At 67.6% G+C, this 26666-nt stretch overlaps 4 protein-coding genes across 4 annotated transcripts in view; 2 read left to right on the forward strand and 2 right to left on the reverse strand.

Moving 5' to 3' along the window:
• Nucleotides 1-19: 19 nt before the first annotated feature.
• On the reverse strand, nucleotides 20-11045 carry CHLRE_10g462150v5 (uncharacterized protein). Its single transcript, XM_043067178.1, has 6 exons — nucleotides 4387-11045; nucleotides 3823-4227; nucleotides 3122-3598; nucleotides 2699-2890; nucleotides 2124-2354; nucleotides 20-1868 (listed from the first exon to the last, which is right to left on the reverse strand). The coding sequence occupies exons 1-6, from the start codon at nucleotides 10765-10767 to the stop codon at nucleotides 1413-1415; spliced, it is 8142 nt and encodes a 2713-aa protein (XP_042920575.1). The 5' UTR covers nucleotides 10768-11045; the 3' UTR covers nucleotides 20-1412.
• A 180-nt stretch (nucleotides 11046-11225) lies between these two features.
• On the forward strand, nucleotides 11226-16697 carry CHLRE_10g462200v5 (uncharacterized protein). The gene is made up of 9 exons (XM_001698370.2): nucleotides 11226-11949; nucleotides 12218-12291; nucleotides 12853-12949; nucleotides 13311-13490; nucleotides 13775-13870; nucleotides 14240-14278; nucleotides 14499-14574; nucleotides 14893-15011; nucleotides 15180-16697. Exons 1-9 carry the CDS (start codon nucleotides 11827-11829, stop codon nucleotides 16257-16259), a joined length of 1884 nt encoding a protein of 627 aa, XP_001698422.2. The 5' UTR covers nucleotides 11226-11826; the 3' UTR covers nucleotides 16260-16697.
• Nucleotides 16698-16734: 37 nt separating this feature from the next.
• CHLRE_10g462250v5 (uncharacterized protein) lies at nucleotides 16735-20795 on the reverse strand. Its single transcript, XM_001698555.2, has 9 exons — nucleotides 20281-20795; nucleotides 20058-20185; nucleotides 19421-19466; nucleotides 19097-19152; nucleotides 18766-18862; nucleotides 18458-18534; nucleotides 18066-18179; nucleotides 17763-17856; nucleotides 16735-17168 (listed from the first exon to the last, which is right to left on the reverse strand). The coding sequence occupies exons 1-9, from the start codon at nucleotides 20674-20676 to the stop codon at nucleotides 17163-17165; spliced, it is 1014 nt and encodes a 337-aa protein (XP_001698607.2). The 5' UTR covers nucleotides 20677-20795; the 3' UTR covers nucleotides 16735-17162.
• A 100-nt stretch (nucleotides 20796-20895) lies between these two features.
• The window catches only part of CHLRE_10g462300v5 (uncharacterized protein), a 12387-nt gene continuing 6616 nt past the window's right edge, over nucleotides 20896-26666 (forward strand). Inside the window, exons 1-10 of the mRNA XM_043067179.1 lie at nucleotides 20896-21071; nucleotides 21387-21479; nucleotides 22154-22753; nucleotides 23233-23374; nucleotides 23624-23784; nucleotides 24179-24270; nucleotides 24659-24719; nucleotides 25079-25237; nucleotides 25941-26009; nucleotides 26218-26364. Coding sequence (XP_042920576.1) covers nucleotides 21039-21071; nucleotides 21387-21479; nucleotides 22154-22753; nucleotides 23233-23374; nucleotides 23624-23784; nucleotides 24179-24270; nucleotides 24659-24719; nucleotides 25079-25237; nucleotides 25941-26009; nucleotides 26218-26364 — 1557 coding nt within the window. The 5' untranslated portion in view covers nucleotides 20896-21038. The remainder of the gene's footprint in view (nucleotides 21072-21386; nucleotides 21480-22153; nucleotides 22754-23232; nucleotides 23375-23623; nucleotides 23785-24178; nucleotides 24271-24658; nucleotides 24720-25078; nucleotides 25238-25940; nucleotides 26010-26217; nucleotides 26365-26666) is intronic.

Below are 26666 nucleotides of genomic sequence, written 5' to 3' on the forward strand. Positions count from 1 at the left end.
AAGACTCGGCTTCTCATAAGATTCATAAGATATAGAAGCTCATGTCATTCGGTTTCCACTGCTGCAAACGTGCGCCACGTGCATGACATCCTCCGGTCCCTCCCCCGCGTGTCACAGCTGTCCGGCTGACCCGACTGGCTGTACGGCGGTCGCAGTCTTGCAGAACGAGTACACTGGAGTACAGCTGAGCACGGCAGACCCCCCCCGTCTCTGAGCTGCAGCGGCCTGCAGCCGGCCTACCCGTCCCTGGCCATCCCCGTGTGTGGCGCCATCCCTGTGTGCGGCGCCATCCCTGTGTGAGGCGCCGTCCCTGTGCTGTCGCCGCGCCAACGCTGCCGTGCCTGCCATCCACCTAGACAGTTTGACTGTTTGGCATGCGGTCGTCTATGCAGTTTGAAGTACTGCCTACCCTGGTCCGCCTCCCCCCTCCCCTGGCCCTGCACCATTTCCTTCGAGTGCCTAGGGCCCAAGGCTGCTTGCGCGCCGTCTGTCGCCTGTCACCGCCTGAGTGGTCTGGTCCCTAACACAAACAAGGATCCCGCAGGTTTCGGCAGGCACGTGGCCAGGTGCGATCCTGCCGGCAGGCGTGGTGATGGATCCGGGAGTCGGGAGACGTCTTGCTTGGGACTGGCGGGACTCAGCGCTGCCGCACTCCTTTCTGGGAGATGTGTTCAAACACGGCCCCGCCGACACCGTGTGTACTTATTACACAGCTGCATGTGCTATCCAAGCGCTCGCTCGCATGCTCTGGCCTACTCAGGACAGCATGTTCATTTCGCATTTAGGGGTAGTAAGGAGGACCGGTACAACACGCCCAAACTCGGCTCAACCTGGCTCCGCCCCTGCGATGCAACCCACACCCACACAGCGTCTCTTATCTCCCGGTGCACGCAGCCCCCCATCATAGCATGTACATAAGCGCGCACAGGCCCACGTTCCAAAACACACACACACACACACACACACACACACACACACACACACACACACACACACACACACACACACACATGGCACATTTCCTCGCTCGCCCCCCTGCCCACGCCTACAACTCACAACGGCCCAGGAAAAAGGAAAGTCACCGATGGTGTCCTTCAAATTCGTTGACGCATACACAAGGTGCAACCACATCTTATGGGCGGCCCGGTCCTGCGCGATACAGGGAAAATGCCCTCAAGCTAGTAATGCAGTTCGCTCTGTCGAGGGATGACAGGGAACCCGCTGAACCGGTGGGTCTCACAAACGCTCCCTCAACTCTCCTTCCACTCCTCAGGTTGTTCGCAACGACCTCCTCCCCCCCTGAACGCAACATGCGCAATCCGTTCGGACCTCTCCAGTTCTTAACCAATCCTTCACTCTTATTCTTCCGCTCCCAACGCAACCAACTCGAACTGCCCTTCTCCAACTGCCCCTCACGGCTGGTTGCGGCGGTTGACCAGCACACCCGCGCTGCCGCTCACGTGCACCGCCGCGCCCGCCGCCGCCTCCAGCCACACCGCCTCGCCCTCGCCGCCGCCGCCCGCTATGCAGCGCACCACACGCACCGCCGCTCCCGCCGCCACCGTGCCCGCGTGGTGCGCCGACGCGGCTGCAGCACCGCTACTGCTGCCGCTACCGCTGCTACTGCCGCCCGGCCCAACGAGCTTTGCGCCGACGCCGACGCCACTTCCTCCCTGCTGCTGCTGCTGCTGCTGCGCCACTAGCGCCGTCAGCTTGGCTGCAAGCTGTGGGTCGCTGAGCTGTAGCACGCTGGCAATGTCGGCAGTAGCAAGCGCGGCGGCGGCAGACTGCTGCTGCTGCTGCGCAGCGGCGGCGGCGGGCGCCAGGGCGAATGTGCAGCGCTCCATCTCGAGCTCGCCACCGCCCACCTGCAGCGAAATAAATCAGCGAGAACAAGCAACGTCAGTCAATGTCAGTCAAGGAACGGCGATGGAAGTGCCTTGACAGACTTGCCAAAGGACGGTGTGCTCACATGCGCACAGGAGGGTGGACGAGTTAGCTCTGCACAGCTCCTACTAACACAGGTCCCCTACAGCTGCTAGTGCCATGCGTAACGCCAGACACCAACACAACCAACAACCACTCTATTCAGTCGCCACAATACACACACGCCCGCCACGCACCTGCACCGGGTGCCCCAGCTCGCAGTCGCTCAGCCGCACTCGGCCGCCGCCTGCACGCCCGCCCGCGCCCACGCCCGCCGGCGCCGCCGCCAGCTGCCCCCGGCCCCTGCCGGCGGTGCTGCTGCTACTGCCGCCTGCTGCCGCCGCAGCTGCTACAGCCGCCGCAGCTGCTGCCGCCGCCGGGTGGACGGTGAGGCCGTAGCGGCCCTCGGAGCGAGATAACACACAGCCCTGTGTGGGGTGTGTGGGAGGTTTGGTGATGGGCAAAGTGAGTCGTGGTGTTTGAAGTGGGGGGAAACGCAGCAGTCTACATTGGCTGGTCACACCAGCTGGGATCCCCTCTTCCTTGCCTTCCCACCTTCACATCTTTCGTATCCGCATCCCTCCCCTCCCCTCAGCCCCCCCTCAGCCTTCCCCTCCCCTTAGATTCGGCTGGTATTTACAACCGTCCCCTCCCCTTCCCCCCACCCTCCCCTCAGCCCTCAGCCCTCCGCCCTCCCCTCAGCCCTCCCTCCCGTCCCTCAGCCCTTCCCTCTCCCCCCCCCCCAGCCTCTCCCCCTCCCCACCCCTCTCACCTGCAGGTCCACCACGCTGCCCGCCATGCACTCCACGTTGGCGGCGTGTCCGCGCAGGAAGCAGCCCACGCCGTGCGCCACAGCGCCCGCCACCGCCTGCAGCCCCACGCCCGCGCCCGGCCCGCCCTGCAGGCGGCAGCCCACGGCACGAACCGGCGACTCCACCGCCACCACACCCGCCGTGGCGTAGTCCTGTGTAAGCGCGTTCGTGGTTTTGGAGTGAGTGAGTGTTGGATGGATAGCAGCGGCTTAGGTGGCTTAGTAGACGGCAACCACCCATTCGTCCACTTTACAAATTGAAACATAGAAAACATGGCTCTGCCCGGGCCATCACGGTACGGAGGTTTCACGCTAGCTAGTTCCGCACGATGACAGCAAAGAAGTCCAATGCTGCCGCACACACATCCTGATTAGACCACGCACCTCGATGACGCAGCAGTCCAGGTGCAGCGAGGCGCGGTTGGTCGCAACCACCGCATTGGCGCCGCCACGCAGCTTGCAGTACCGCGCCGTTACGGCGGCGCCCAACAGACCAGCGCCCGCCACAGCCGCCGCCGCCGCGGCGGCGGCGCCGCCGCTGCCGTCAACCGTCAACAGATCCCGATCTCGCGCCGCCGCGCTGACCTGGCACTCGTCCAACTCCAACGACGGGCCGTTGAAACCGCCGCCGGGGGCGGAGCCCCAGATGCCGTAAAACTGCGGCGCCGGCGATGCGGCGCGGTGTGGCAGGCGGAACGGCGAGGCTGACGCGGCGCCGCCGGCGGCGCCGGTTGTGAGTGCCCCGGCGAGGAGTGCGGGGGAGGGGTTGCCTGTGACGGTGATGAGGGCGGTGGTCTGGAGGGCGGGCCCTGGCATGGCAGTGGCGGTCCGCCACCACCCAGGGGCCTCGGCGTCCAGGACCTGTGGGGGCGTTGGGTGGTGTGAGGTGATGTTGAAGGATGTTGGGCGTTGGGTGGCGTTAGGTAACAACGTAGGTCAAGGTAGCGACGGTGCAGAGGCGTCCTAGACCGGCATAGCAAGGCGTGGTTGGGGAGCAAGTAAGGGGTGTGTGGATGGAGAGGGAGCGGGAGCGGGCACCCGCCGAGCCCATAACAAGTTCATGCAGTAATCGCCACCCCACCCACCTCCACTCGCCGCAGCGCCACCCGCCGGCCGCTGACCACCACCCGACAACCCGCATGCAGCTGCAGCACCCCGTTGGCCAGCGTCACGTCATCTGTGTGCAGGTGCAACACCGGGCCGCTACTGCCGCTACTGCTACTGCTACTGCCGCTACTGCCGCTGCTGCTGCTTGCGCTGCTGCTACTGCCGCTGCTGCTGCTTGCGCTGCTGCTACTGCCGCTTGTGCCACTGCCACTTGCGCTGCTGCTGCTGCTCTTCTTTGAGCTGGCAGAGGAGGCCGAGGCAGCGGACGCGGTGGAAGCGGCGGCGGACGAGGTGGACGAAGAGGCGGAGGGGCGCAGGGAGTCCTTGAGCATCATCAGTGCGCGCTGAGAGGCAGCCTCCAGCGCAGACGTCCACCCAGGCAGCTGTGGAGAGGGGGGATTGTTGTTCACCAGTTCCAGTACGCAAGAAGCGAGAGAGACAAGGAAACAGGACAAGGCGAGGGGATGCAGGAGTGTGGCAGACCCAGCTGAAACCCACACCCCCACCTCCACCTCCACCTGCACCACCACAAGAGCACTCACCCGCATGCTGCTCGCCAGCACCAGCGCCGTGCCCTCACTCCCACCACCGCTCGCGCCACTGGCACTCGCACTCGCACTCGCGCCCGCCTCCGCCTCCACCTCCACCGCCGCCGGCCCCGCCGCCGCCTCCGCCGCCGCGCGCAGCGTCACCACTGCTCCGCCCAGGTCAATCAGCGTGGGGCCGCGCGCGTTGCTCACCAGCTCCTGCAGCTCCCGCAGACCGCCGCCGGCGGGGAACGACACCAGCCGCGGCGGCACGCGCGCCGGCCGCTGCTCCCAAGTGCCGGTGCGGCGCCGCGGCTCGGGGCGCGGGATGTGGGCGCGCGGGTCTTCATCGGCGCCGCCGCCGCCGTAGCCGCCCTGGGCCTCCATAGAGGCGGCGGCGGCCGCCGCCAAGACCGAGATCGTGACCGCCGTCTCGTCAATCTCGTCATTGTCATAATCATTGTTGTTATCAAGGTCGTCATGCTGCTGCTCCAGCACCAGGCCCTCGCCGTCTTCTTGGTTCAGGTTCTGGCCGAGCTCGGCGCCGGCTGGGTCGATTGAGGAGTACAGCACCATCGCCTCCGACTCCGCCTCCGCTGCAGCGTCGCCGTACTCACCAGGGTGCGCTGCTGCGTACGACGGCCCAACACCGTTGCCGTTGCCGTTACCGTTGCTGCTGGCAGCGGCGGCGGTAGCGGCGGCGGCGGCGGCGGCGCCACGGCCGCGCTTTGCGGCCGCCGGCGCTGATGGCGGCGACGGCGCCGAGGGTGACGCCGGCCCGGATGGTGGCAACGACGAGATAGGGTGTGACCGTAGCGAAGACGAAGATGAAGACGACGAAGAGGATGGGGAGGCGGAGACCTCAAGTGAGTCATGTAAGTCGCCAAAGACGGAGCCGGGCTCAGGCCCGCCTGAGGCCGATGCGGCCGACGGCCGCACAGGCGCCGCCATCGCCGCCGCCGCCGCCGAGGCAAGGACCGTTGACGACCGTGACGGCGGAACTGGTGCCGGTGGCGGCGGCGGCGGCGCCTCTGGCGGCGGCGGCAGCAGCGACAGCTCGCGGTACAAATCCTCCGCCATCTGCCGTATCCGCGCCGCCGCGCCCGGCCGCAGCGCCGCCGGCTGTACCGCCGCCGCCGCCACCAGAGCCGGCGGCGGCGGCGGCATGCCCAGCGGCGTCACCGCCGCCGCCGAGGACAGGTCGGCGGCGCTGCGCGCCAGCGCCGCCGGGCCCGCCTCCGCCTCCGCCGCCATGACCTGCCGCTGCTGCTGCTGCTGCTGCTCCGACTCCGCCGCCTCGCCCGTGCCAAGGCTGGCGGCGGCCAGCGCCGCCAGCACGGACGCGTTTGCCTCCGCCGCGGCGGCGGCGGCCGCCGCCGCCGCATCCGCCGCCTGCCGTACCGCCGCCCGGATCTCCTCCATGGACGCCTCCCACTCATCCTCGCTGTCCTCAATGGCGGCGCGCGCCGCCTCCGCCGCCGCCGCCGCAATCTCATGGACGGTCGGCGGCGGCGGCGGGTCGGGGTTGGACTGCTTCCACTCAGCCATGCGAACTGCCGCCGCCGCCTCGGCGGCGCGCAGCCGCTCCGCCACGGCCGCGTCGCGCGCGCTCTCCTTCTTCGCGAGCCGCGCCACCGCCGCCGCCTGCGCCTCCGCAGAAATGAGCTTCGCCAGCGCATTGCGAATGGCGTTCTCTGGCGCGGGCTGGGGCCTGGGCTCGGCCGCATAGAGCAGCGCCATCGCCGCCGCCAGCGCCTCCGCCGGCGGCGCCGCAGGCCGGCCGTCGCTCTGGCGTCGCGGCGGCGGCGGCGGCGGCGGCGGTGCGGCGGCCGCTACAGGCTTGGGAAGAGGCGGCGGCGCGGGAGCGGCCGCAGGCGTGGGCTTGCGCTGCAACCAGGCGGCAAGCAGCTGCGCCGCCTCCGACGCGGCGGCGGCGCGGCGGGACTCGGCCGCCACCTCGCGATCCGTCTGCAGCCGCTGCCGCTGCAGCTGCTCCGCCGCCTGCGCCGCTGCCATGGCCGCGAGGGCGGCGCCAATGGCCTCCTGCGGCGTCAGCGGCTCCGGGGCGGGAGCCGCGGACGCAGTCGGTGCTGCCAGCGCTGCAGGCGCCTCCGCCGCTGCGGCAGCAGACGCAGCTGGAACGATCGCAGCAGTAGCACCAGCAGCAGGAGGAACAGCGGCGGCAATAGCAGCAGCCGGAGCCGCAACCGGGGGTTGCGACCACGGGTTGAGACCACGAGTTGTGGCCATCGCCTGTGACCACGGGTTCAGGCCACGAGCTGTGACCACGGGCTGTGGCCACGGGTTGTGACCACGGGCTGCGGCCACGGGTTTGGACCACGGGTTGTGACCACGGGCCGTGACCACGGCCGCCGCCAGCGCCGCAAACGCCTCCGCCACCGGGCCCTGCTGCACGTTTTCTGCGGCCTCCATCGCCGCGCCGTCACGCCGCGGCGCCGCCACCCGCGCATCCGGCACCTCGCTCCTCGCCACACGCAGCACCATCGCGGCACGCGCCGCCGCGCTAACACCCTCTTCCGCGCCTTCGCCTGCGGCTTCGCCGACCGCCGGCGGCGCCGCCGCCTCCTCCGCCGCCTGACGGCGCTCTGCCTCGAGCGCCGCCAGATCCGCCGCCGCCAGCGGCACAGGCGCCTTCTCCGCCAGCACCACCTCCTCCACAACCAGCCCCGCCGCCGCCGCCGCCGCCTCGTCCGTCACCACCGGCAGCAGCCCGAAGTGCGCGCTCACGCGGCCGCTGCGGCCCGCCGTCCGCCCGCCGCCGTAGTCGGCACCCAAGGCGCCGGCGCCCGTGCGCGCCGTACGAACCACTCGCGCCGCACGCGTCGCTGCAGGCGGCGGCGGTGCCGTCGGCCTTGCGGCGCCGCCGCGAGCGGCTTGAAGCACGGCGGCGGCGCGCTGCGCCGCCGTCGCCGTCGCTGGCTCGTCCTCCACTTGCTTGGCAGCAGGTGGCATGTGTAGTAGAAGACCGTCGTCGTCAACGCCCTCCGGCTCGAGAAGCACCAGCTCCGCCTCCTCCGCCCGCCCTGCTACACTCGGCACCAGCGCCAAGTGTGCAGACACGCGGCCAACGCGGCCGACTGCCGCAGCGCCCGCGCGGCCGCCGCCAAAGTCGGCATTGAGGCCGCCGGCGCCAGTGCGTGAGGAGCGAACAACACGGGCCGCACGTGCAGCAGCAGCAGCAGCCGGAGCTGCTACAGCCGCCTCAGCAGCGGCGGCGGAGTCCATGGCGGCTGTGGCGGCTGCATCCGCACGCGAGGCGCGGAGCATGCTGGCTGCACGCTGCGCCGCCGTTGGGGCAGCCTCAGCAGCAGAGTCCGCCGCCGCCGCCGCCGACACGCCTGCCGCCTCAGAGGCCGCTCCCGGTCCTGACGTCGACTCCGCCAGCAAGGCCGCCAGCACCGAGTCCGACGTCGCGACGCCGCGCGGCAGCGCCGCCGGTGCCGCGCTCTCGCCGCCACCCACCATCACCGCTCCCTCCTCCAGCTGCCGCAGCTGCTCCTGCATCTCCTGGCGCAGGCGCTGCTCGTCCGCGGCAGCGGCAGCGGTGCCCGAAGGCAACCCCCGAGCCGCCAGCTCCCCAGCCTCCACCTCCGCCTGCTGCGCCTGCACCTCCTCACCTAGATCCCGCCCCAGCGCAAAGTGCGCCGAAACGCGGCCAACGCGACCGGCAGAAGCGGCCTCGCGGCCGCCACCAAAGTCAGCACCCAGGCCGCCCGCGCCGCCGCGCGCGGTCCGGACCACCGCCGCCGCCCGGGCTGCCGCCGCCGGCTGCGGCTGCAGCTTTCGCTCGTGCACCACCCGCTGGGCCTGCAGCGCAAGCGCCGCCCGCTCTGACACCGTCACCGCCGCCGCCACGTCCGCCGCCGCCGCGGTCGCATCACTGGCGACGTCGGCGGCGGCGGCGGCGGCCGCCACCGCCGCCGCCTCCGGCGCCAGCTCGCCCGCCGGCGCCGCCGCCAGCCACCGCGCCGCCATCGCCGCCGCCGCCAGCAACGCCTCCCGCTCCGCTGCCGCCTCCGCCTCCGTCAGCAGTTGCTCCTCAGCCGCCGCCGCCGGCGACAGCGGCTCCGCGCCCGCCGCCGCCGCGCCCGGCACCAGGCCGAAATGCGCGCTCACCTGCCCCACGCGGCCCGCCAACATGCTGGCGGCGCCGGCAGCACCGCCGGCGGCGCCGGCGCCGAAGTCCGACGCGAGGACGCCGGCGGCGGAGCGCGCGGCGCGCAGGACGCGCGTGGCCCGCGTGGAGGCCGCGACCACCGCGTTCTGCAGCTGCAGCTGGCGCTGCTGCGGGTTGCCCGAGGTCTCGGCGCGGGCCGCACGCAGCATGCGCGCCGCGCGCTCCACCGCCGATGGCTCCGCCGCCACCTCCGCCTGCCCCTCCGCCGCCGCCGCCACCTCTGCGCCCAGCTGCTGCTGCTGCTGCTGCTGCTGCTGCGCTTCTGGCGGCGGCAGCCGCGGCAGCAGGCCTGCATCGGCCTCCACCGCCGCCACTGCCTCCGCCAGCGCCATCTGCGCCTCCGCCGCTGCCTCCTCCAGCGCCGCCAGGTCCTCGGCCGGCAGGGGGATGGGGTCCAGCTCCTTCAACACCACCTCCGGTTCCTCCTCCTCCTGCTCCTCCTCCTGCTCGTGCGTGTGCTCGTGCGCTGCTACGGGTACGGTCTCCGCCGCAACCGCTGCAACCCCAACGGCCGCCTGGGCGCGCGGCTCCGCCGCCGCCGTCATCGCCGCCGCCGCCTGCCGCTTGCTGCGCTTTGGCACCTCCGGCACCAGCGCAAAGTGGGCCGACACGCGGCCCATGCGGCCAGCCGCCGCCGCCGCGCGGCCGCCTCCAAAGTCCGCACCCAAGCCGCCGGCGCCCACACGAGCGGCGCGGACCACCGTTGCCGCGCGGCTGGCCGCGGCAGCGCTTGTCGCTGGCGCCGCCGCCACCTCGGGCTCTGGTCCAGCTGCAAGGGCAGCAGCAGAAGGCGACCCCAGCTCCAGCTGCTGCTGGCTCTCCTGCCCCTGCCCCTGCCGGCGCTCCTCCCTTGGCTCCGCCTCTGCGTGCTGCAGCCGCCGCTCTTGCAGCCGCCGCTCCTGCTGCCGCTGCAGCTCCAGCAACTGCGACTGCAGGTCGTTCGCAAACAGGCCGCCTCCTCCTCCTCGCCCGCCTGCCCCCGCGCCTGCCCCCGCCCCCGCGCCGCCTGTCTCATGCTCCTCCTGCGGCCCCGCCGGCATCTCGTCGCCGTCACTCTCATCCACAGACGACGTCGGCGTGGCGGGCGTTGAGGAGCCAGGCGAGTCGCCGCCCGTCCGGTCCTCCCCATCCCACGGCTTCGGTTTCTCCGACCACACCTCCACCGTCTCCGCCTCGGCAAACAGTGCGGCCAGCACGGATTCGGAGTCTGCAATGCCCCGCCGCCCCGCCGCCTCCACGTGTGCCGCCGCTGCCTTTCCGCTGCCATCCGCGCCGGCGGTTGCCACGGGCGTGACGCCCGCATCCGCCAGGGCTGCGGCCGCCACGGCCTCCGGCGCCGCCGCCACCTCCGGGGATGACGCAGCAGCAGCGCTGCCGACCATGCTCGTGGCGGGGCCGGATGCGGCGGCGGGGGCGGGGCTGGGGGTAGCAAAGCCCTTGCCGCTGGCGCCCTTGCTTCGCCGCTTGCGCTTCGCCTTCGCCGCTGCGGGGGCCGCTTCGGTGGCGACAGCCGCGGCCCCAGCGGCGGCGGCGGCGGCGGCGCTGGCAGTGGCGGGCACAGGCGCTGCAGCTGCGGACGCGACCGCTGGCGCTGAGGCCGCAGCCGCCGGCGACGGTGACGGCACAGCGCCCGCACGGCTGCTGCCTGTGCCGTTGTCGCTACTGCCGCTGCCCTTGCCGTTCGTGTTGACCGCCTTAGCACTGCTGCTGGTGCTACTGCCACTTCCGTTGGATCGGCTCGCGGTGTTGGCGGCGTTGGCAACCAGCGCTGACGCTGCCTCTGCCGCTGCTGCGGAGGCTGCTGCGCCCGGTTCCGCCTCGTCGTCAATGGACGCGCCGGCCTCCTGGCTTTGGCGTGACTTCCTGCTGCGCCGCTTACCCTTCGCCTTATGGCTGCTGCCCAAGGGCTCTGTGGCGACGGCAGCTGGCGCGGCCCGTGCGACCTCGGCCGGGCTGGGGCCGGGGCTGGCCAGCGCCGAGTGCAACTCGAGCGATGTCGGTGGCCCCGAAGCCGGCCCAGGGGCGGGGCCCGGGGCAGCCCGTGGTTGCAAGCTCACATCATTTAGGTTCAGTCGTCGCAAGCCGTGTAGGGCTGGGCGAAGGCTGGGCCCAGCGCCCACACCAGCGAAATGCGCGGGCGATGCAGTCCGTGCTGCTGCTGGCGAGGCTGCCGCCCCACGCATATGGCTTTGATGCATTTGGTGTAGTGATGGAGGAGCCCTCACGGTCGAAAGCTCCCTCGCGCGTCGCTCCCGCCCAGTGCTCTGTTCGTTGAAGCACAGTCGACCGTCGACCGTCGGCTGGAATCAGTTCCGCCTATGTAAATGCTTATTGTACTTAGGCTAGAACGAGCTGTTGATCAAGGGCTCGCTCAGGCAGGCTTAGGCGTTTGCAAAAGGAACGCAGACTTTATAAACCGCCCGCACGCAGCCTGCAGAATAGGGCCGCCGAGGCATTGCAGAACAGCGGCCTCAGTATATTAGTTTGGACAGGCGAGTCATACGTGACGCGTACACCAGTTTGAACGCCTCATACCCTACCACACCAAACCGTGCCGAGCCAGCCTTCCTTTCTCTCCCGCCCCACACCCCCCCCCGCACCTGCACCTGCACCCGCGCCATGTCCCAGAATGTTGTATTTATATTAGCAATGACCTTATAATCATTCCCTGCTCGGCATCGCTGCAGGATCGACCATTCATCGATGGCTTTGCAGGGGCTTCACCGTCAGACTACACGCAGGCGACACGCGGTGCACAAAAGCAGGAAACAGGTTGAGACTAGGCCGCAGCACCTGCTTTGAGGTTGTATCCCGCTACCCCGATGCTGCATGGCATAACCGTCGTGGGGTCGGGTACTCCCTGGTGCGCCATAACCAGGGTTCTTCACCGACTGCTTACACTGCCATGCCCGGTCCGCTCTTGCGCATCACCCCTATCATGGCATTGGAGCACAGTTGGTTGCTCCTCTTCAGCGCAGCGTGGGGAAGGGAGCACCCAGCATAAGGGCATGCATACGGCACGGCGCCGAGTACTTGCACTGGAGAATCCCAAGCCAGCAGGCGTGAACAACGCATGATGGCATACCAAGTCATTTAACTTCATTATATTCGGCACTGGGCCTGCATTGCTACTGCTGTATTCATGCGAGAAACAGGACTGAATCCAGTGCCCAAATTTGCACTCTAGCCGCATGTTTATCACGAATATATGCTGATGAACGCGCCCTACTAGCTTACGAACAGCGCCCCTAGCCATTATGTCGCTGGGATACGCTGACCGTTTAAAGCCGAAGAAAAACCTTGGCGGGCAGCTCGGCGCGCAAGAGTTCCACCAGGACCTCGACGACATCAAAAAGGGCGTCAAGGAGCTAGCGGGATGGGTGAGCCTGTGGAACTGGCGATTTAGCAGCCCAGCACGTCGCGCTGTGCAGCGCGTGCTTCACAGCGCACAAACCCACATCGACCCCCCCTCCGCCAACAATGCTGGCCCTTTCCCTCCCACCTTCCGCACCATACGCCGTGTCTCGCACCCGTTAACCCTTGCTGCCTCCTTGCCAATCGGCTCGGCGACCTGCCGCACCCTGCTGTTGACGATTCCGTCCATCTTGACGACTTTAGAAGGCACACATGGCGCCGCTACTGCTGCAGGTCCGCGACGCCAAGCGCGTGTTTGTGTTCACGGGCGCCGGCATCTCCACCGCCTGCGGCATCCCTGACTTTCGGTGCGTCTGTGTGAATACGCGTGCGCGCGTGTGCGAATACGAGTGGACACGGGCGTGGGCGTGGGCGGACACATGCGCATGCGCCTGTGCAGCGGCCTACGCGCCGCGTCCGCCTGCGGCATGTGGGATTGCGCCAGTCGCACGGGGGGGTAGCCATCCATGGGATGGTGGGGGGGGGGGACGGTGACATTCATGATTAGGTATGGGGGGGGGGGGGCAGCTCCAGAGTCTTGCTGCATTCATAACCTGGTGAAAATCCGGGTCAGACGCTTCGCCTGACGCAGTACCGCGCATTCCAGCGGGATGGCACATGGGCTGGGTTTGACCCGTTGGGACCTAGTCCCCCCACCCATGGCAGCTACAAGGCCTGTACCCTGTAGCCGTCAGCCCTACCCACAGCCGCCTTGAACACCAATTTCAAACGCCGGCCCGTTCACTTAAGCGCCCTCCCCCCTTGCTCCTTCCCTCCTCTGCCTTGCCGCTGCTGCCCGGCTGTCTACCTCCCGCCTCTCGCCTGCCTGACCGCCTGCCTGCCTGCCTGCCTGCCTGCCTGACCGCCAGCGGCCCCAACGGCATCTGGACGCTGCGCAAGAAGGGTGAGGCGCTGCCCACCGACTTCACGCCCTTTGAGTACGCGCGGCCCAGCTTCACACACATGGTGCGCGTGGGGTGCGCGAGGGGTACGCGCCTTGCCGGTATGGCTGTTGCTACTGCCGGTATGGCTGTTGCTACTGCCGGTATGGCTGTTGCTACTGTCGGTATGGCTGTTGCTACTGCCGGTATGGCTGTTGGTACTGCTGGTAAGCGAGGTGAATGAGTGCTACTGCTTCGGACGGGGATTGCACCGCCACCCGGCCGCCTGCACGCGAGCTCCCGCGCCGTCAACCAGTTCGTGGCGCCGCTGTGCCCTCCCGCTCCGCCACGACCTCCTCCTCGCTCTTTTGCAGTACTGGGCTCAGTTTATTTCGGGCAGGTGCCTACAACTCCCGCCCTCCTCCGCTGCCCCTCCCGCCTCACAGGCCATCTCGGGCCTGGTGGCCGCGGGCAAATGCCCCTACGTGTGCAGCCAGAACGTGGACAGCCTGCACCTGTGGAGCGGCGTGCCGCGGTCGAGGATCGCGGAGCTGCACGGCAACTGCTTCGCAGAGCGGTGCCGGGGGTGCGGCGCCGAGTACGCGCGCGACTTCCAGATGGAGACGGTGAGGGAGGGGGCAGAGGGACAGAGCGAGGCGGCGGGGGCGGCGTGAGGGGTGGGAAGGAAAGGGGAGGGGAGAAATGGAAGGGCCGAGGGGCGCGGATAGTCGTCGAAAGTGGAGATTCTGCCCTACCACCCCAATTCCAACCCCATCCCAACCCCTCCGCCACCGCATCACTAACGCTTCTGCCTCGATAACCAACGCATCTGCCTCCGTCACTGCCTCCATTGCCACCACCACCACCACCACCACCACCACCACCACCACCACCACCAAACCCCCGCCAGGTGGACTTCCGGCCCAGCGGCCGGCGCTGCACGGCGCCCGGCTGCGGCGGCGAGCTGGTGGACAACATCCTGGACTGGGACACACCCCTGCCGCAGGTGCGAGGGATTTACATTCATGACTACTGAAGTGAGGAGTGACCTTGTAGCCAGGCACAGTAGTGGTACGGCGGGGGCGGTTGTTGCGGGGGTGCGGGGGAGGGGGTGCGGGGGAGGGGGGGCGGGGGGCGGCACGAAGTTGCTGCTGGGGTCAAGGCGGCGGCACTGGCGGGGCGGCCAACCTGCAGCTTGATGGTCGGACACGTAGCGCTCGATACCGGAGGTGTCCTTGTTGGCCCCCGTGAATTGCTGGTCCCAGTGCAGTTGGTGCCTCCCGCACATTCCATGTGCGCCCCCCTCCTCTTTATGTCTTGTGCCCCCCTTTCCGTTGGAGCAATGGCCAAAGTAACCCCTCCACGTCCGCCGCAGGACGAGCTAGACGAGGCGGTGCGGCAGGCGGAGGAGGCGGTGGGTGGCGGTGGGTGGCGGTGGTGGGGTTGGGTGGCGGAGGAGGCGGTGGGTGGCGGTGGGTGGCGGTTTGCATCAGGCCGGGTCGGGGACTCATGGGACAGGCCGGCAAGGGGCGGGGCGTGTCGCTCTCTTGGTTGTTCTCTTACTGACTTGTCCCTGACGCCTGCTCCATGCCCCCCAATGTGACAAACACACATATACACACACATCCTGGCAGGACGTGGCGCTGGTGTTGGGCACCTCGCTGCAGATCCAGCCGGCCAACGAGATCCCCGTGCTCACACGTGACGAGGGTGGGTGGGTGCAAGGGGACAGGGTGTGGGGCATCAGCCTGGGCTGGGCATGTGACTCATGCCGTGTCGTGTCGTGTCGTGTTGTGTCGCGTAGTGGCCTTCCGTCCCACCGTACCGCCCACGTGCGGCAACGTACCGTACATCCATGCGCCCAACATGCTTCCGTGCTGCCTTCATGTCGTCATGTTTCCACCCTTCTCCGGCACCTGACCCGCCAGACTCCGCACCGGGACACACACACAAACACACACACAGGTGGGCTTTGTTTTGTTGTTCGTTAAACACACACATGCCCCACGCACATGTTCCTCTGCGCAGGCGGCAAGCTGGTGATTGTGAACCTGCAGAAGACGCCCAAGGACCGGCGAGCCAACCTGCTGCTGCGCGCCCGCGTGGACCTGGCCATGGCGCTGCTGGCGCGGGAGCTGGGCATGCAGGTGGGCAGGGGCCGGGCGTGTTATAGAAAGTATAGGAGAAAGGTTGAGGGAGAGGGCCGCCATGTGAAGCCTGTGTCTCGAACCGATCCCTCGCTTTGTGCCGCCACGTTTGCCCATGCCGCCATGCGGATCTGTGGCATGCTGACAACGGTCACCGCGCGTGCCCAGGTGCCGCCGTACATCCGCACGGAGACGCTGGTGGTGGAACACGAGGCGGCGGCGGCGGCGGTGGAGGCGACCGCCGGGCAAGGCGGCCTTCGCGGCCTGACCATCCACGTCAGCAGCCGGCACGGGCGGGCCTGCCCGCTGCCCATGGTCGAGTCCCTGGAGCTCACAATCCAGGAGGAGCGGGAAGAGCAGGAGGAGCGGGGGATGGAGGGGGACGGGCAGGAAGGCGTGAAAGAAGAGGAAGGCGCGGCCGGGGTGCGTGTGAAGGAGGAGGCGGGCGGCGCATTGCATCGGCCGGACACCGCGAGCGGGCGGGCGGCGTGGGGCCCGGTGAGCAGCGGTGTGCTGACAGTGGCCCCGGGGTCGTGTGGCGGCAGCGGCGGCGGCTACAGCCACACCTTCGCGGGTGTGCCGGGCCACGTGCGGCGGCTGCGCTGCAGCCTGGCGGTGCGGCTGGTGCGGTTCGCGGACGCCGACAAGCGCCGTGTGCAGCTGAGCCACCTAGTGGACATGGACGAGCTGCTACAGCCGGCGGCGGCGGCGGCGGTGGCGGCGGCGGCGGCTTCGGCGTCAGGGGCGGCAGCAGGAGCAGCAGGAGCGGCGGGCACGGCAGGCAAGGCAGGAGCGGCGGGCAAGGCGGTGAAGGCAGCAGGCAAGGCAGAAGCGGGGGCGGCGGGGGAAGCAGCCGCGGCAGCAGCAGCAGCAGCAGCAGCAGCAGCAGCAGCGGCGGCGGCGGTGGCGGCGGCGGGCATGACCGTGCGGCACAGCTTCGTCAGCCAGCGCACGGACTACGACGCCGCAGCGGTGATTGACGCCTTTGCGGCCAATCCGCCGCCGGTGGTGCTGCCGGAGCCGCCGCGCAAGCGCCAGAAGAAGGAGCCCTCTCCGGCGCCGGCGCCCACGCGGGTAAGTGCGCGCCGTGCCTCCCGCAACAGCCAGCGCGCGGGGTACGAGGCGGAGGGCCGCGCGGGCCCCGGCAGCGGAGCGAGTGGGTTGGTGGAGGAGGAGCAGGAGGCGGAGAGGCGGGCGGGGGCACGTGGGGGCGACCTGCCGAGCGACAGTGGTGACGATGACGCGTGAGGTGCTGTGTTGGGATGCGGATTGCAGTGCGTGTGTGTGAGTGCGTGTGGTGGATGCATGGGCTTGAGCTGTGCATGCGTGGCTTTGATGTCGGTGCTGAGGCGGCGGGAAGGCTTGAGGTGAGTTCTTACGCGGGCGTAGCTGCGCCAGCGCGCAGCCGCCGTGCAGACAGGAGTGCAGCGACGTAGGTTTGGATAATCGTACCTTAAGTGCATGATCGGTGCATGATGTTTGCAATCGAATGGTTGGAGGACGAGGTGTCAGTGACCTGCAGTAATACTGCAGTGCGCATCAAGACGCATGAATGCATGATGTGCATCAGTGCGTTTGCACAGCTAGCGATGTTAGCCGACGGCCATCCTCGGCCATCGAAATGAGTCACAGGTCCTGAGACCGCGGCAAGCTGAGGCGACACCACAGGATACATCGACGTCTAGAACGGGCCGGGGCGTGGGACCGGTACCGCAAAGAAACCGTGTTTGCATGATTACATCCAACAGTCTCGTGGGCGCAATCCCCGAACAGTTATCGACGATGCTTATCGACGAACCTAGTGCCCTCGAATCCGCCAAACCCAACACTCCGCCTGCGAGGGTGCAGCACTTGCTTGCTGCCGTCCTCTTCTCGTGTGTGTTCACGCCACCTGTCCCGCCTCCTCTCTGTGTGCCACGGGCACCTACACGCATTCCCGACGCCGACTGCTACTCCTCCAAACAGCGCCTGTCCGGCCCACTGCCGCCATCTGCACGCAATTGTCGCATACACATCATCTCGCGTGCACGCGCTCTGATTAGTTCCCTCCCCCTTAACATCCGCTCCGTCTGCCTTCGGGTCCGCAGCAACCCCTCCTCCTCCTTCTCGCCATCTGCTGTTCTGTGCCCGTTCGCTCCGACGCACAGCCGCTTACTCCTGTGGTGAAGGCAACATCCAAAGAAGGCAGCACGTACGCCGGCGTCAGGAGCAGCAAAGTACAGTCCATGCAGCCCTTACCACTGGACTTCAAGCACGCGCTAGTCACCACACCGGCGCCCGCACGCCTTCCTTGCCCTCCCCATGCCCAGTGGAGAAGCCCTTCCTCCCCTCCTCCTCCGCATGCCCCGCCCCGCCCACTACACCCACGCCTCCACCCCACTCCTTCACGTCCGCCCCACCCCACCCCACCGTGCTCTTCTCCTCCCGCACACGCCCCAGCCCCGGAACTTGTCTTTTCGCATGCGCCCTCGTGCGCCCTCGCAACTTGCGCCCCCCGGAACTTGTCTATTCACATGCGCCCTCGTGCGCCCTCGCAACTTGCGCGCCCCGGAACTTGTCTATTCGCATGCGCCCTCGTGCGCCCTCGCAACTTGCGCGCCCCGGAACTTGTCTATTCGCATGCGCCCTCGTGCGCCCTCGCAACTTGTGCGCCCCAGAACTTGTCACTCCGCGTGCGCCCTCGTAAATCTCTTTTGATTGCCAATGATTAAAACCCACCCCCACCCCCACCCCCCCACCCCGCCCACGCACCATCATGTAGTCGTCCAGCCCGCGGTCCAGCGCCGCGCGGCCCACCACCGCGCTCCGCAGCCGCCCGCCGCGGCCGCCCGGTCGCCCGCCCGACCTGTGTGCGTACCAGCAAAAGCAGGACAGACTAAACAGGCGAAGCGCGCTTGAGAACACAGGCGCATGCGGCGTGCAAAGCGTGTTTCTTCTCCACACCCGAGGGACAGTACGCCGCATCACTACGCAAGCCGGAGCATTTTCCCGCTGCCACCACCCAGCACACACGCCCGGTCCACGAATCCACCGGTTGCGGCCTGTCGTACTCACCGGGGCCCGCCCGCCGCCGCCGTGTCCCGGAAAGCCGCCGCCGCCAGGCGCTGGCCGACGTTGCCGCCGCCGCCGCCGCCACCTGCCCGGTCGCCCGCGCCAGGCCGCTGCACCCTGTTGTGGACAAGACCCGGCACAGTGACAGGTCAGCCGAATGCGCTACTGCAACCTTGCCAGCATGGCCGCAGACAACAGCGCACCTACAGAGAGGTCCGTGGGCGGGGTAGGCCCACCGCACGCGCTGTCAAGCAGGCCAAGCACACACCAGACTCCTCTCCGGCCTGTCCTTCCTCCGGTTCCCTACGCGCCCGGCGCCTGCTTTCCGCCCCCGCCGTCCCAGCACCCCCAAGCCCACCCGTGCCAGCGGTGTGACAACGCAGCTGCCCACTCACTGGATGCCACTGGACAGCCGCTGCACGCCACCGCCGGCGCCGCCCGCCACCTCCTCCGCGAACAGAATCTCCATGGCCTGTGTGAGTGCATGGTCGCAGTGGCGGCAGCAAGGCAAGTGAGAGAGCGCGCGCGAGCGAGAGCCGTGATGGACGTGTGCACTGCTGTGGTTCCAGCCTGACATGCGAACACAGCCAGCCGCTGTGCTTTGCTCCCTTTAAGCCGTCTCATCATGCAAACGCACACCCTCCCGCGTGTATCCTTTATTGTGAATCTCGCACACCGCGCATGCCCCAGTACCCGCGCGCACCTGCCCGTCCAGCTTGACGCCGTTGTACTCCTTCTTGGCCGCCACCGCCTCCGCGCGCGTCTCGAACACCACGAAGCCGCTGCCCAACGAGCGGCCACTGCCGGGCGAAAAGCGCGGGATGCGCGGGAGGCAGGTCAGGGAGGAAGCAGAGGAGGGGAAAAGTGTTCAGGGACCCGAGGCAGTCAACATTCAACAGGGAGGTGAAGCTGCGGCGCAAGCCAAGCCAGCCGGCTGCCTGGCGGGCCACGCGTGTCTCCGTTGGTGTCTCTCCCTGGCATGACCGACCCGGCCGCGAGGCGGCTCCCTCGCCTGACAGCCCCCGGACACTCACGAGGCGTCGAAGTTCACGCCGTGGTTCTTGACGGCGCCGAGGGTGGAGAACAGCTCCTGCAGGCGGAGGGGAGGCGCATGCGGGGGGGGGTACATCCATGACGAAGTAAGGAGAAGCGAAGCTACACGGGGGCTGTACGTGAGGACGGAACGCCTAGACATGTAGCAAGCGGTGTGCCCTGCCAGCCTGCCAGCTCTGAGGTGGTGCTCGGCTAGCGCCCAACTTGTTTTCGCTACCCGCAGTCCCCTAGGTCCCGGCCCGCCCGCCGCTCAGGCCTCCCCTAGGTCCCGGCCCGCCCGCCGCTCAGGCCGCCGCCGCACTCACCAGCACGTCGTCCGCCGACACGCCGTGGTGCAGGTTCCGGATGATGCTGCAGCAGTCGCCAGGCAGAGGAGAGAGAGGCACAGAGAGGCGAGAGAGGAGCGGAACAGGCGCTGTCACCATCACTGCTTTGTCACCTTCACTGGCAGTGGCACTGAGGGTTGGAGGGACCGCCCGCCGCCAGGGCCCGCTGTGCTGCGGCGCGCTGCGGTGTGCGTGGGCCGGCGAGCCGGTGTGCGGGTGCGGTGGTGTGTGCCGAACTCCCATGCGCCGGCCTGGTCCAAGGGCCATGCCCACGCCGAGCGGCCGCTTCGCCGTAGCGCTGACTGAGCGCTGGCCCCGATCAGTGCGGACACAGACACGCAGCCGCGTCAAGCTTTTCGCCCAGCCGACATGGCGGCTGGCGTCACAGGCGTAGCAGCCGATGCACTTCCTCCGACGCCCGGAGAACGGCCGGCTCGCAGCGAGTGCGCAGCCAATCTGTCGCCCCCAGTGCGCAGCACGGCACACGAAAACTCCACATGCGGACAGCGTTACTAGGTGGGGCAGAGGTGCGCACCATCGCTGGGGAGGTGCACCCTCCGCGTCGGGCTAGCAGCAGCACAGGTAGAGGGGAAAGTTACCCCGCATCGCAACTCACAGCTTGGTGCTCGTAGCCGCCTGCGCCATGGGTGCACGGCGGGGGGCGGGCGCGTGGTCCTCATACATGTCGTGCTGCCACTTGCTGTCCTCGGGCGCGGGCTGGGTCCGGTACGGCGCGCGGTTCACCTGCATTTATTATGAGGCATGTCGGTAAGTTCGATGCTGTAGCCCGAGTCTTTTCCGACAAGGCATCGCGCATGCCGAGCAATTCGAGTACTCACGCGTGGCGGGGGCTGCGGCTGAGGAGGTTGCTGGCGCAGCACCCGGGCCGGAACCTCGATCACTTGAGAGCGCTTCTGCACCTGGCCCTGGCGAACCCCAAGGTTGGCCTTCGGTCGAACGCGCTGACCGCCCTGCTGCTGTTGTTGCCCGCCCTGCCTCTGTTGCTGCTGTTGGGGCTGCGCCTGCCTCTGCTTGGGCTGCTGCTGCTGCTGCTGGCCATTCGCCTTGGCCCCATTGTTCTGGCGGTTCTTCTTCAGGCCCTTGCGAGCGCCGGTCGCAGGGGCATCGCCCTGGCCAGCGGGCTTGGCTGGCTTGGCCGCAGGCTTCCGCTCCCTCTTCTTGCCAGCTTGAGCTATAAGCTCATCCAGCGACATAGCCAGTTTCACCTCGGCCATTCTGCCCACCTAGCGCAAAAGAAGAATGTGTCGAGATCCTGCGTCCGATACTCAGTTCCGAGGTATTAAAGGCAGGCAGCAGTGTCAAATGAGTGAAACAGAAGATAAGGCGAGCTTCCGGCCTGTGCTTGTAGTGAAACTGGGGGGGCTCAAACTTCGCTCGGCATGGGGTCCCGAGTTCCCATTTTCGACTTGCCCCTAATTTTGACATTGTTACTTGTTGCATGCCTGCATTTGCAGTGCTCTGAACAGGCACATAAAATCAAGGGAACTAGGCGACGGTGTTGCAAAGCTGAAGCTCCCTTCCCCGTGCCTCTTAGCAATCACTGCAGCGAAAGTCTCGGATGGCGAATAAAAGTGATATGGACGACCCTCTGCGCGGGACATTTGGCGAGGTGAGCGAGCCTGGGACAAACAAATTCGAGTAAAATGCCCCCGTGAAACGTGCGCGGGCGTCCGGCCCCTAGACCACTAGGAACTTAAGTACAAGGCAGCTTGCGGAGCGTCACCAGTCGGGCGATCTGGGAGCAACCAGTCTGCGGAAGCGAAACCCTACCTACGCACGCGAGCGCGCGTGTAGACTGGCTGACCTCCGACGCTGACACGACGGCCCTCTCCAGCTCGACACCAACCCCGGCCCCCAAAACACACACATATACACACACACATTCACCTTATACCCTCCTGTTCACCCCGAACCGTCCCGGCAGGACATGGAGGACCTGACAGCGCACCTGGCGCACCTGCCCGCCGGGCGCTCCAGCCATGATGGGCTGGACCTAGGCGATAACACGGAGCTGCAGGTAGGTGCGCGTGCCGGCAGCGCTGGCGGAGGGACCGAGGGAGGGGGTTCTTTTTACCATTCTCAGTGAGGAACCAGAGGCACTAGAGACAAAAGGATGTAAGACAGGACATCATAGTTGGGGCGGGTGGGCGTGTGCAGAAGGCGAAACCAATCCAAGTGAAACCGAGAGTGGCAATTAAAGCCGTGCACATGCCTGGCTTGTCAAGAGCGTGGCTGTTGGGCTGTGCTGGCCATGTGCCAATGGGGTACGACAGCGCGCCACGACACGGCTGGCGCCGGCGTGTTTCGGGCACACCGCTGGGGTCTGGGCGCGGGGCCCTGCAGCAAGACACCGTGTGGCTGCGCTGGCAGGCCCTGTGGGGGCCCCGGCCGGCCTGCTCCCATGCGCCTCTCCCACGTGCCTTCCGCACACACACACGCATCGCCCCGCGCCGCGCCCCGCCCTGCGCTGCCCCGCTGCCGCGCGCGGCCCCGCCACGCATACCTCCCTGAGGCGCGCACATTCTGCCTCTACCTCCTCCCCCACCCACCCAACCACCCACACGCCTTGCAAGGCACAGCCCCATTCTCACATGCTCACGCACTGCGCGCACACGCTTGCACATGCACACACACGCCCTCATGCGCAACCCCCCTTTATTATTTATGATTGTAACCTCCTCACGTTTTCAGGGCAACATGGACCGCTTCCGTGCCCTGGCCTCACTCGGCGACGACGGCGCCGATGACCTGTTCACGCCGGGCTTTGGCGGGCTGGGGCTGGGCGGCAGCAGCGCCACAACCGCCACAACCGCAACCGCCAACTACCCGACGTACGGCGAACTGGCGGCGGCCGGCAAACCGCCGTCGTACGAGGACTCTATCATGTACGACCAGGCGCCGTTGGGGCTGCTGGCGCCGGCGGTTGGGACGACCGTTGGAGCGGTTGGCGGCGGCGGCGCGGTGGTGTCGGATCCGTTGCTGGGCCCGCTTGGCGGCGGCGGCGGCGGCGGGGGCAGCAACGGCGGCGCCGCGGGCTCGTCCTCGTCCTCGGTCGGGGCGGCGGCGGCGCCGACGTCATCAGCAGCCGCGTCTGCATCGCCGCTGGTGAGCGGCATCCCGCCTCAGGAGCAGGTCATGTACTCGGCGGCGGCGCCGGGCTCCCAGGCACCCGGCACGCCGCCGCAGGCGGGCGGCCGCAGCGGCGGCGCCGGGGCTGCTGCTGCTGCTGCGGCGGCGCTGTTGGACCCGCTGGCGGTTCCGGGGTCGGGCGAGTTCCGAGACGACCTGCAGGTGCGAAGAATATGAAGGCGTTTATGTGTGTGTGGGGGGGGGCGTGTGTGTATATGCTTGCGTGCCCGTGTGTGTGTGTGTGTGTGTGTGTGTGTGCGTTTGTGTGTGCGAGTATGTGTGTGTGTGGGGGGGGGGGCAGGGGGTCAGCGGTGCAAGGTGTGCGGCGGTGTCCTTGTTGTGGGGCGCGCTCTCGTGCGGTCGTGTCGGCCAATGCCGGCGCGACACACACCGGATGGTGGGCGCATCCCACCCCTGCACAACGCCCTCCGCCCAGCCTTGCGGCGCTTCCCTGACCCTGCCACTGCGCTCTGCGCCTCCAGAACTATGCGTATCTGCTGCTGCTACACATACACACACGATCTTTACGCTTTGCTTTCCTTGTGCTCTTTATCACACACACACACACACACACACACACACACACACACACACACACACACACATACACATACATGCACGCACCCCCATCACCCGCGCAGGCGCTCTCGCCACAGCGCACCACGCCGGCCCACCTGGCGAGCGGCGCGGGGCGCGGCGGCGGCGGCGGCGGCGGCGCGGCGGTGGTTATCAGCGTTACGGAGCCCATCAGACGCGAGGCGGGCGGCCTGTTCGGCATCAAGGGTGGGACGCTGGGGAACAGGGGGAGGGGCAGGGGCAGGGGCGCAGACCCCGGGATGGTGCGGGGGGCTGGGTGGCGGCCCCGGTCGCGGCGCTGGGCTGGGCGCTGGGCTGGGGGCGCGCCAGAGTGGTGGCTGGAGGGTGGGAAACAAGGCAGGGCCGCCTCGGCGCACCGCTCCCCCTCGTCAAGTGTATGCGTGCAGCTGGCGAGCAGCCTTGCTGACGTAGGCTGTCCGATACCGCCACACACAGGCGGCTATGTGTCTTATCTTGTCAAGGCCCGGCCGCGCGGCAGCGGCGGCGGCGGCACCTCGGGCGCGGCTGCCGCCTCTCCTGCCGCTGCCGCTGCCCCCGGTGAGACGGCGGTGCGGCGGCGCTTCCGTGAGTTTGTGGCGCTGGCGGACCTACTCAAGGTGTGTGTGTGTGGGGGGGGGTGGATGGGTGGGTGGGATGGCTCGCACTCTTTGGGGGTTGGAGTAGCCGTTCATGTGAAGAACGGTGATAACTCTCAAATATGATGGGCTTCAGGCAGGGAGGAAAACACGGCACGGTCACACGGGGTGGGCCCCATGCAGACCATGGGTAACCGGGCTCGGGCGCAGGACACCCACACCATCACCTGCAGCCCCACCCGCCGTGTGAAATCCTCCGGCTACCCCCCCACAGCCACCGACATGCACACATCGTGCTCTTGCATGACCCCCCCCCCACACACACACACACCACACTGGACACACACCTCTCACGCCCGCCCACCCCGCGTTCTCCAACAACCGCCACCCTCCCGGCTCCCGCCTTGCTACCCAGGCCCGGTACCGTGGCTACTTTGTCCCGCCGCGGCCCGAGAAGAACGCGGTGGAAGGGCAGCGCATGACGGACGCCTTCGTGGAGGAGCGCAGGTGGGCGCGGCGGGCGGGCGGGTGGGCGGGGAGGGGAGGGGAGGTTGGGTGTGTGTGCCGTTCTCTGCCGCGCGGGCATACGGGTACGTTTCATGGGAGCGTTCCGTCTCGTTGTTTGCGCCCGGTCTGCACTTGCCATCTTGTGGCCTGTGACCCCCTTCTCTGTCCGCTACTTCCGTGGTCTAGGTTTCGGCTGCTGCGTTGGTATGCGGGCACGGGCTGGCCTCTGCTTCCCCCGCTATGGTTTCGTAACCCCGCCCAACCCTATCCACCCACCCACCTCCCTCCCTCCCTCCCACCCACGCCCTCTCACCCCCCCCCAACGCTGCAACTGTACCTGCCTACGACTTCACTTCTTAATTAATCATGAATGTAACCCCCCCCCCAGGTTGGCTCTGGAGCGCTACCTCAACAAACTGGCCCGCCACCCCGTGCTCAGTGCCAGCGAGGTGAGGGGCGGGGGCACCGGGGGGGGGACACGGAAGAGGGGGAGACGCCATTGGGGGATGCGAGGGCTTTGACACGGCGTCGAGGGTGTAGGGGTCTGCATTTCACCGCACTGACGCATTGAGTTCTTTGGGAATTTGAGGGTCGCAAGAAGCTGCAGTTACACACGCACACACATACCAACACCCTCATCAAAACAACAATCACTTGGTTTTGTGGTTTTCAACACACGCACACACACACACACACACACAGACACACACACACACACACACACACACACACACACACCACGCATGCATCGCATACACTGTCTTTGCGCAACGTTTTCCTTGTGCTCTTTAACACACCCCACGCGCAGGAGCTGCGCCTGTTCCTGTCCGCGGAGGGCGACCTGGACGCCTGCGCCGCCTGGTCCGCGCTGCGGCCGCTGGGGCACGGCGGCGGCGTGCTGGACGGCACCGCGCGATTCAGCAAGCAGATCCTGGGGCTGGACCGGGCGGTGACGGACCCCGTGCAGGTGGGGGGGGGAGGGGCGGGCGGCCGTGCAGGTGGGGGGAGAGGGGCGGGCGGCCGTGCAGGTGGGGGGGGGGGAGGGGCAGGGCGGTCACAGACCCCGCGCAGGTAGGGGGGGGCGGTGACGGACCCCGTGCAGGTGCGGGCGCGGGGGCGGGGCGGCCCGTGCAGGTGGGGGTTGTAGGTACCAGCCCAAACTGAAGCGGACCCAATGCAGCAGCGCGAGGAGGGGGCAGGTGGCAGAGGGGAGGAGTTTGTTCCGATCGGGGGCGGGAGCAGAGGAGGCGGTTTATTCCAAGCCCATTTAGACCAAGACCGGGCTCAGAGCGCTGAGTGCAGACGGGGGCAGCGAGGCAGGAGGAATGGTGGTTCGTGAGGGAAGGGGGAAGGGTGGGGTTGCAAGTACCAGCCCAAACTAAACCAAACCAAGCCAAACTAGCGGAGCACAGGCAGAGGCGTCAGTTGGGGGGAGGAGGAAGGGGTTACGCAAGTCAAACCCAAAGTGCGCTGGGCTGCACTGCAAAAGGCTGGGAGAGGGAAGGGGCGTGGGGAAGGGGTTTGTTGTCCCTGTTCCCAGAGTCATGGTCCCACCGCCACGCCCCCATGCTGTACCAATATGCCTGGCTACAACTTTGCTTCTTCTAAATTAGTCATGAATGTAACCCCCCCCCCCCGCTTTCCTCCCCATCCACCCCCACCGCGCACAGGCCGCCCAGCCCACCAAGAAGTCCACTGACTTCATGCGCGCCATCAAGGAGACCGCACGAAGCATGCAGGCGCGTGATTGTTATGTGTGTATGTATGTGTGTGTGTCTCTATGGCTGTGGCTGTTGTGCGTGTGTGTACGAGCTGAGCTCCCGCAGTGTTGAACTCCCACACACCTCTCACGGCGTTCCACACACACACGCACACACACACGTCTGGGCGGGCTTCGTTTTGTTGAAGTTTTTAAACACAACCGTGCGCCTCCGCACACACACACAGAACAAGGGCGCGCACGGCGGCGTGGGCGGCCCCGGCGGCCCGGCGTCGGGCCTGGGCGCGGCGGCGGCGGCGGAGGAGGCGGGCCTGTTGCGCGCGCGCGAGGAGCTGGACACCACCGCGGCGGGGCTCACCAGCGCCAGCAGGGCGGTGAGTGGCGGAGGAGGAGGAGGGGAGGAGGGGAGGAGGGGAGGAGGGGAGGAGGGGAGGAGGGGTGGAGTGGAGGAGGGGAGGAGGAGGGGAGTGGAGGAGTGGAGGAGTGGAGGTTTCGTGCCGGCAGGCACACAAATACCTGCGCCCATGTCACGATGCTTTGTGTCCCGTCAAATTCGAGCCCAACACGCCTGCACCAACACCGCCACACCACGCACACACACACACACAACACACTGCGCGTATTGCTTTTCCTTATGCTCGTTTTTTGACACACACACACACACACACACACACAC

This window comes from Chlamydomonas reinhardtii, chromosome 10 (assembly GCF_000002595.2).
Source record: "Chlamydomonas reinhardtii strain CC-503 cw92 mt+ chromosome 10, whole genome shotgun sequence".
Classification (NCBI taxonomy): domain Eukaryota; kingdom Viridiplantae; phylum Chlorophyta; class Chlorophyceae; order Chlamydomonadales; family Chlamydomonadaceae; genus Chlamydomonas; species Chlamydomonas reinhardtii.